The 10,000-nt window shown below is 38.6% G+C and overlaps 1 protein-coding gene across 1 annotated transcript in view; it reads right to left on the bottom strand.

Moving 5' to 3' along the window:
* LOC137974061 (1-phosphatidylinositol 4,5-bisphosphate phosphodiesterase delta-4-like) overlaps positions 1–5,766 on the bottom strand; it is a 39,837-nt gene extending 34,071 nt beyond the window's left edge. The window contains exons 1-2 of the mRNA XM_068820979.1: positions 5,577–5,766; positions 5,406–5,474 (exon numbers count right to left, since the gene is read on the bottom strand). Of these exons, the coding sequence (XP_068677080.1) occupies positions 5,406–5,439 (34 nt within the window). The 5' untranslated portion in view covers positions 5,440–5,474; positions 5,577–5,766. The remainder of the gene's footprint in view (positions 1–5,405; positions 5,475–5,576) is intronic.
* Between the last annotated feature and the right edge of the window lie 4,234 nt (positions 5,767–10,000).

Below are 10,000 nucleotides of genomic sequence, written 5' to 3'. Positions count from 1 at the left end.
ACTAGTCCCAGTCCTCTGCCGTGATGGTTTCAGTGAAAAACAGGTAAAAACCCCCAGGAAACGAAAGGAAGAGGCGGTTTTTTAAACGGATGGGAGCCGTCCCATCTCTTTTCGTAAACTGAAGCGTGGAATTTCTATTTGGACAAAAAATGGAATTGATATTTTGGAAAGTGTGTCAAAGAAGGACCTTATGACGTCATAATGTTTTGTGAAATAATTTCTTTTAAAATCCGTGCTACAGATTTTGTGTTAGAATGTTCTCATACTGTTGCATTAAAAAAATGAGAACAACATAGTTAACTCGCTGAGGTTTTAGGCATTTTCTGTTTTGGTTACGTGATTTACCAAATATGGTCGTGAGTCGAATCATACAAAGGTATGTTAGATAGAACATATTTGGCAAAAAAAGATTTCTGTAGAGTAAGAAGAGTAAGCCGCGGCTTATTTTCTCTCGTATAAACGACCCTATTGTTTCATGGGTAAGCCTCTAACGGCGACAGCAACGAGAACGTCAACTCAAAATATAAATTCGCGTTATTGTAATCACTTGGTGACTATTTCAGCCTTTTTAATATGGCAAGGGTGAGGTAGTTCCTCAATAGGGAGCTTAAGCACGCGCGTTTTTAAGACGCGGACGCCAACCGGAAGAGAACATTTCAAGTTCCAGGACAATGGTGTCTCCCAGATTTTTATACTAATCATCTCTAATGGAGAAAAGATACTTAGCAATATAAATGTGGTTGAATGAAGACAAGTTAAAAGGGATAACGGCTCACTTCCGGTTGCCGTCCGCGTCTCAAAAACGCGCGTGCTTAAGCTCCCTAAAAATGACACTGGTAAGACACTGGTCGGGGCGGCGCTTAATTAAGGGGAGAAATGAAAATTTATCCTCAAGTGCTGAAGCTCTTCATAAAACTTCAAACTTGGCAGTGTCACGTTGCTGTTTTGCAGACGACGGCAAAGAAATGGACAAAAATGAAAAACACACGTGAAAGGCGCTCGAAGCTAGTGTTGTTGCCCACTAAATATGCAAATTTGTGACGTTCTCGTTGCCTTTGCCGTTGCTTAAGAAACGACGACGCTTACGGCAACGACAATGCCAAAAAGCAGTAATATTATTGGTTAAAAGAACCAAGATGATCGTGGTGCACGTGCAGCACGCATTTTTGAACAATTCTTTCCCGCACCTCGTAAAAACTACTGCGTAAAACGACCAAATTTAAGGTTTTGACGACAAAGTGGACAAACTACGGTGAATCCTTCAGTCTCACTCTTTACTTCAAATCCCTCCGTACCAATCTAGTTTTAGGACACTTTGCTCATATTGAGTAATATAAACAAGATGGAATAATCATGAAATACGTAGCGCGGGAAAACGTGCACGCGCGAGCCACGATTCGTTTTGGTTTCACTTCTGATTGGTTGAAAAAATGGCGCGCGAACTTTGAACCAATCATTGAGTGAAGTAGAGCGCTTTTCAATTGAGTGTCGAAAGTAATTGGGGAATTGCTTTGGTTTTGCATTACTTCACTCGGTGATTGGTTGAAAGTTCTTGCGCCACTTTTTCAACCAATCAGGAGTGAAAACAAAACCAATCGTGGCTCGCGCGTGCACATTTTCCCGCGCTTTGTGTCGGCTACGTGTAATTACTTCGAGTTTTGATTGGTTTACTGGATTGTCTCCCTCCTTTTTGATTGGCCAAAGTAATTACTTTGGTTTTGGTTTTACGGCACTCGATTGAAACTCGCTCTAATGCAAAACCAAAGCAATTCGCTAATTACTTTCGACACTCAATTGAAAACCGCTCTCTGTTCCCTATTGGTATTGCAGTAAATGTGTAAGTAATGTCAATACCGTAAGCACCGTTAAGTGTTGTAAATAACGTGTGGTGCTTGAAAATATTAAGAACAGAGGGCTTAGCTCTAATTTCAGCCACCATCAAACTAATAATTCATCAGGAAACACCATCATAATTTTTCCCCTTGGAACACTTATAATTGCGAGCTTTTGCGGCATTAGTTCGAAGATACAGACGGGTGTTTGGTGATGAAACGTAATCAATACAGCGTACTCCGCTATTCCGTTCATTCGCAATTAGTTTTGACACTTGGGAAATTTATCTGGTAATACAGATTAGTGTAGGGACTACGATGTCATATTACGTAAGAGCGGACAACAAACGATTTCTCCCTGGTATTTTGCCATTCGGCAAAAGTCCTTTGAGGAACACTGAATGATGGCCAATTATCGCCGGAATGAAAAAATAGGAGAAACTAAGAAAACATACAGTACACCTGCAAAGATTGTTTTGAAAGATTTGTTCAGTAATCTTTCTTTTTATAATCAAAGCATCGAGATATTTGATCAAATACACGAGTTCACGCTCTTGAGTGCAAGATGGAGCGAAATTTAAAAGTTTGTGTGGAAGTTCAAAGCGATGAAAAGAGTTCATGATATGCAATTTTGAGTTTTTTTTATCTTCCAAAACAAAAAAAGGGCGCTCAAAGGTGCGGCAGAATAAAGTTGGAGAGAATGGCTATTGTAGAAATTATTTTTATTAAACAAGGTTTCTGCCATACATTTCCTGTAATTCCAAAGGCACAAAATTACAGAGAATGTATGGAGACAAAAAAGCAATATTTATGGGAATTCCAAAGAATAGATACCAAGTAGTACTTCATTTCATCTCAGTTGTGAACTTCAACTTATTTGTTTGTTTTATGAAGGCGAAAGTCTCCAAAAGTAGGGTCGTGTACAGTATATTTTGCTTTGAATTTCCATACTTTAAATTTCCCGCCGTGTTGTCCTGATTACCCATGATGCACTAAAGGGTGTGAACTGGTCTATTATTGGTTGGTCCAAAACGTTTCTCCGGAAATGGATTCTACAACTGGGATTAAACACATCAATGCAATGCGAAATTCCTTCTGTTTTCTTTTTTTTTTCTTCTTGATAACGGATTCTTGCATTTACACGAAATTTCAGATTTATACATCTTCTTATCAATGAAACAAAGTTAGTAAAATATTTCGACTCTTTCTATAGACCTTATTCATAAATGGCGGTCACATTTATAATTCTTTTGTCCATGTGCAAATTAGCCTACCAAGCCTCATTTTAGAGCAAGAATTCTTTTCAATTCACTGTAGGGTATCGAGGCTTGGTAGGCTAATTTGCACTTCGACAAAAGAATTATAAATTGACCGCCATTTATGAATAAGGTCCATACCCTGCGACCAGAGTCTCTTTCGATCTTCCTAGATAGGTCGGGAAGAGAAAAGAAGACTCTGTCAGCCGCCAAAGAAATGGATGAGCAAGTCCAGTTTCGACTTGTCAAACCTGTTTTTTCACTTTGTGCACATGATCAATCGCCACGAATCATCAATAATTTTTTTCATTTACAACAGTGTGGCAAATTTTAACTGTCTAATTTCCCATGAGTATTTCCTCCGAATGTTTATGTATTTTGCCAGAATTGAGAAACCTATTAATTTTTTTAAATAAAAATTGAAATGGCAATGTAAAAACTTGAACTAGCTTGAGTTTCCAAGGAAGTGATTTCTTGGTTGTCGTGTGTTTGGCAGAGCTGCTCGAAAATATCTGTTTGTTTTGCTTGTGTGGTTTTGCGGTTACTAGTCACGCGTGACTGACTCCCGAATACGTTTGAATTTTTAACGCAAGCTCAATACGAAATATCGAGGCGGCTGGCAGAGTCTTCTTTCCGCTTCCCGACTTATCTAGGAAGATCGAAAGAGACTCTACTTCCAGGGTATCCTTTCTAGAGCAACAAATTGTAAAATACTGTACGTCGCAAATTGTGAAATATTGACAAATCGTAGCGTGCTTACTAACTGAGAGCTACATTTATCCTGGCGTGAATTGTTAATTATTAAACTTATTTCGTTCAAGTTAAAAAATTCCAACGGCCATTAAACAATTTCGTGAAATCTACGCGAAATTTATTATTTTCCAGGCAAAACAATGCGCACTTTGACTTAATCTACGATTCCCAGATCTTTATGTATCCAAGTCCGTAATAATAATAATAATAATAATAATAATAATAATTATAATAATAATAATAATAATAATAATAATTATAATAATAATAATAATAATAATAATTATAACAATAACAATAATAATAATTTATATTGCGCAGGTTACATGAATATAAATGATCACCTGCGCATTACAATGATTAAAAACTAAGAAATATAATAAGGCAAAATGAGCTAAAAACCTACAATAAAAACTAGATAAATAAAAACTAAAAACTATGTAAATATATAGCTAGAAAGTTAAAATTAACTTGCCTAGAAACCTTGTATTTCACGAGCCACGCGAATTATATTTTGTCACGCGAACTTTGTCACGAGTTGCGTGACAAAATTAGCTACCTTCGGAAGGAAACTTTTTGAAGCAGCCCGTTCAGCAATTGTGTTAAAAGGGCTGAAATCTCGTTACATCTTAAAATAAGCCCAATATCGCTGATAATGTTGCAACCGGATTCAGATCTCCAGGAGAAGAAAATCGAGTTAACGTGACAAGTAATGTTAAACTCTCTCATCTTCTTTTTTTAGGTAACAAGTATCAACATTGATATCGTCTTCGAAGGTAAAAACTTAAGAGGTACCATCGACTTCCCGAAGAAAAAATCAAGTATCCTTCCACGTCAGATAATTAGAATATGTAGTTTCGCTAGCAAATAAAAAATGTGTCAATCAGTGAAGTTCTTAAAGTAGTTCAAGAACTATTGAAGTGTCCCTTAATGAGAGACCTACAAAACAACTCGCTGTTTTAAACAGCGAGTTGTTAAAAGAAAAAATCTTATAGATATACAATAAACGCTAGATGAAAAAAATAACGAGATGAAGTTTACAAGCCAAGAGTAAATTCAATACGGTACTTGTAACTGTATCTTTCATCCGGTTTACATGAAATTAAAGGTAGAAAGCACATCGCAGCTGCGAAAGAAGCATGAAAAATCCTGGTTGAACGGAATTCGAATCCACGAGCGTGCGATTCCGACGTCTACCAAACGAGTTGTCTAGCAAGCTTGGGACGTACTGCGAGTTTTAGTAATGTTGTACATGTATTTATCCCCAGTTCAAGCGAAATATTTTCATGTCCACTCTAGTTTCATAAATTCTAATATCATTTAATTCGTCCATTTACGTTGACAACACACATTTCCTTTGATACACACACACAAGGAGCTGAATATTTAAATCAGGGGAAATCTTTCAATGTCCTCCGGTTGACCAACGGGAGTACCATTGCTTTGCTTGAGAAGAATTCATCAATCGAGTCGAAGTCTCGTTCAATGCATGATTATAATTCGCTTGAGTCATATTTGAGACAAGCTGTCGACCATCTCCCACCCAATTCGATTACAAACTTACCTGAAGTGAGGGAATTGTCATTCTCATCATCCATACTTCAACGCAAAGATTTGGTGAACTGTACGATAGCTATTTCGTCAACGAAAGAAAATACAGAACAATTAGCATGACAAATGAAGGTCAACAAAATATCATTAGAATGTTTATACGCTCTGGTAGTTTTCCCAGCACCTGAGTTATTCAAAGAACCAGTAAAATATTGATTTCAAAAGACACGAAGTGTTAAAACTGCCATAACAATTTCGGTAAAAAAGGATTGAAGAATTGCAGATGCTTGAGCGTACGATGCATGTGCATCGTACGTGACTGGATGAACGTCAAAATCGCTCAATTATTAAATGGTCACACTCGACTTGTTTTACAACACAAGGAAGGATTACGTTTTCGCAAACGTTGGCCGTGGCCATTACACTGTAATCACATAAGTTTGGTTTACAACACGCTGTTTTTCGTAGTAAAACACAAATTTAACCAAAACATTAATGGCTGCCTGCAACCATCGACTCAAAAGATATCGGCTTGCATCCGCGGTTACCGTTAACTCATGTCAGTTGTTCTGAAACATTTTATTGACTGCAGAGAGGAAGAACAACAGTGCTTCCTACGCAATCTTGTCTCCGCAGGGAAGTTTAAATTGCGAAACCGTTTCCGTCAGTACTGTGCAAAAACTGCATTTCTCTTGAATGGACCGTCAAAAATTCAAGTCCAGCGTTTTTAGCGTGGCCTAAATGAGATATGTGGGGTTTGAAACCACAATAGTTTTGGTCATGCTCAAATTTCGAAAGATATACTTCAGTAAATTGTTCCTGAGGCTAAACTGAGAGACATTTTTTTCGTCGATTCTCGCGCAACAAACTGCGCGTTTCCGGCACGTTTCCGGCGAGGTAAATATGAAACAGGGCCTAGTTTTCATCTGTCGGGAAAATCCGAGACGATCGGGGATTTCGCAGTTTCCCGACCATCCCAGAGTTTGCCGACTAATGAAAATCATAAATCGTAGACATCCCCGATAATCTGGGATGGTCGGGGACGAACTCGAATCGGGAAGATAGAAAGCGATTCTATTTTCCCGACGTGTCCCAGATTTTTGCGTTCGTCGGCGATCATTCCCCACATATGAAAACTCAAATTTGTACTTTCAGGGACGTCGGCGATGGATTTTAGCTCGTTACCAATCCTCTAAATAACATGTTTCAATTTTTGGCGCACTTTCCATTTTCCGCCAAAGTCACTATCGGGAGAATCTAGGACAAGCATCTGGCGATTTTGCGATATGTCGGCAAAATCTGGGACGGTCCGGAAACTGCGAAATCCCCGATGGTCTGGGATTTTGCCGACTTATGAAAACTAGGCTTAACAGGTACGCGAGCTAGCCAATCACAAGTTCTTGCGCAAGGCTTACCCTTGCATTGCGATTTCTTGCATTGAGCGTGGCATTGCTTTTAGTTTGGAGAATAGATAGAGGCATTGTGTTGTTGTTTTATTCGGTTTGCCAGAATGGCAAACCAGTCGGAAAATGGGTGGCAAAGTCTTTCCTGACACTCCACTGCTAATTGGTGTCTTTGTGGGTAGAGAGATCTAGGCGTATTTTTTATAGGTTTCAGGGGTAGTGGAAATGTGTAGATTTCCCAGGTGGACACAGTGGAATATTTAATTACCCTGCAATGGCGTCGAAGCCATTGGAACGCAAATGGCGTTTTGGTGGATCTTTAAATAAAATGTACCCTTATGGAGCTGAAGAATGGTCAATTGGATAAACAAGAAAGGCGGTGAAAAATAAATAAAGCGACGAGTAATGGACTTCGACAACAATCTTTCGCCCGTCGAGCAGTAATCAAAGTGAGCTATATTTCTAATGTTTTACCAACTGTGATGTTAAGTACAACACTGAAACCAAATGAAAAAATTCTCTGGTAACTTATGGGTTTAACAAAGACAGTGGATCTGTGATCTCTGTTGTCTGTCTATTTGTATTTATTTGTACTTAACTCTGCACAGTCTTCAGGTAAAAAAATAATTGGAAAGGTGACAGCCAAGAATTATTTGAAAGAAAGCTTGTCGTCTATTTTGTGCGTCATTATTCAAGGAAAAGGTTCTTCAGGAAAGGGTTTGATCCTGAAATTTATTTCATTTGCGTATGGTAATTTGACACGATTGGGTTTCTTGCATGTCATCACGCACGCAATGAAATAGAAAGGGTTTCTTCGCTCTAATAGCAAATATGTTGTTTGTTTCAATACATGTTTCGCTGGAAAAGGTAGCCTTTATGAATTCATCTTGTTGTGTAATATTCGAGCTTACCAAAATTTGCTTACGTGCGTTGAAATGTGATACGCGAGGAGACAGGAGTTTTTTCTCTCTGTTTACAAGGTGGAAGGGTAACCCTAGTGCTAGGGTTACCCTAGCACTCACACATTTCCTCTTTTTTTTTTCATCGACGTGTTTACAAGGCAGTTAGGGTTACCCTGGCGCTAGGGTAACCCTATCTGAGTGCTAAAGTTACCCTCCCTCTTTGTAAACAGGGCCTAATGGATAGCCAAGTTTTAAACCTCAGAAAAATATCTGTTTTGTCATTACAGTGTATAATGAAGTTTATTTGACAAGTAAACAATATTTCTTTAACTTGCTGGGTAATCCAATTTATTGCTACGATACCAATGCGAAGATTGTTTACATTACTCATGCTTTTTGCGAATTTTGAGTGTCCTGAAATTACATCATTTGCGTGACATAGTTCCTTTATCACGACGAAAACATTGAGATAGTAAAAAAACTTCATATTTATTAACCATTTCTTTTGCTTTTGTGCTTGTCAGCATTGTGATTGCGATAATTCGCAAGTCTGTTTTTGAATGTCATAAATGTCTAGACTTCCAATTGCATGGCCGTTCAACCTCATGATTGTGTAAATAGTTCACCAGGAAGTCAAAATAGATACGTTTCTCAGAAACTCGACAGATGAAATGTAAATATTCAGTTAAAGATTACAACAAATTTAAAAACCAAAGACGGAAGTTTCTTGGCTAAAAGATACGTTGTTTTACTCTGAAAACGACGAACGATTACAAGTTCTTTCCCGTAGTTCATTCAAGCCTGGTTTCCATATGATCTGCAACGCTCCGCGATCGGTTTGGATCGCGGATATGTCCTCGGCATCTGCGGCACAAGGTCTGGATGAGCGGAAAGTTGAATCTGGTTCTACTTTCCCGACCACTACGACGCTTCCGACTAAGACAATTGTTAATGGAAACGTGTGTCCGAGCCATGATGATACGTGTTCTATCGGCAATACGCTGTTTTTCGCCTTGAAACACGTCCAATCAGACTTGAAGTAAGTGCACTCCTTTTTCTCCTTGCTCAGCAGTGGATTAGTGGTGCGCTTGTCTGCGATCGCTTCAGATTTAAATGGATTAAATTTGCCTCCTGTGTTTTACGATCGTCTGCGATAAGGCGACGCAGACAACAGCTTCCGATCGTGGCAGACCGTTGCAGATCATATGGAAACCAGGCATCAGTTGACACAAGGTGATCACATGCACCTTTATGGTTGCCTAGCACGTGATCAATTTCTTCCTTTTGACAGAATATCATGACCTTTCCCTTGATTCATAAAAGTCAGAGACTGCAGAAATTTTCGTGTTTTTCCTATCGATTGTCATTAATATTTCCATGAGAATTCGATTCAGAGTTATATATAAAAACTATGTTGTTTTTTTCTTCATCTGTCTTTTGGCTTGTCTTTTACTGTTAACTCCCGGCTTTTACGGTACTTTTTGGTGCAAACGTAAAGCCAAAAAATTTTTTGACCTGGCATCAGATTAGACTAAAAAGAAGAGGAATTCTGAAGCGGAAACAACATCTTCAGTCCTTCCTTAGTGTGTGCAATAAACGTTTGCTTAGTGTAACTGCAAGACATGCATGAAAACATCCGTCAGAGCAATTTGCAGTTAGTAGAAACCAGTGAATTTTACTCTAGAGCGTATTTTGTTATCTTTAAACTGAATTAATTAGCAAAGCTTAAAAAACTAAAAGACTTCAAAATGGGACAGGACACTACAAAATAATTAAACGTGTGAACGTGTGAGCCAAAGGGCCTCTGCTGGAACGACGTCTGGGTGACCCCTCAGATGGTCTTAATGACCCCCCAGTTGAAAAAATTAACTGGAACGCTGCATTTCAACACCACCCAATTCAGTGCTTTCTGTTCTGTTTTTGTGGATCGCGTACAACAGGTAACCCAGTGTACGCTCCTTGGGGCATCTAGTTTAACTTAAATCCGTGAAGCTCTGTCGTGACGGCGCCGTGAAAATATCCAATAAGATAACGTTTGGGCCAAGTATAAGTTAGTTTGCCACAGAAATGACAGCAGAAGCAGCTATAAGGCTTTGTAAGGATCTTCGAGCTCCCTTCATTTACTCACGGCAAATAATTTATTAATACTAGTTGGCCCTGGATCCCTTAAATTAAAACGACAAACGAAATTGCTTGACATGAATATTTTTAAAAGTTGAGGTTGCCAAATGATTTCGCTCGCTGTGTATTGTAGTCAAGTCTGCTTCCGTTACTTTCTACTCCAAAACTTCTGTAGTCTCTTT

Source organism: Montipora foliosa, chromosome 10, assembly GCF_036669935.1.
Source record: "Montipora foliosa isolate CH-2021 chromosome 10, ASM3666993v2, whole genome shotgun sequence".
NCBI classification, from domain to species: Eukaryota; Metazoa; Cnidaria; class Anthozoa; order Scleractinia; family Acroporidae; genus Montipora; species Montipora foliosa.
This window is presented reverse-complemented; position numbering and strand designations above follow the sequence as displayed.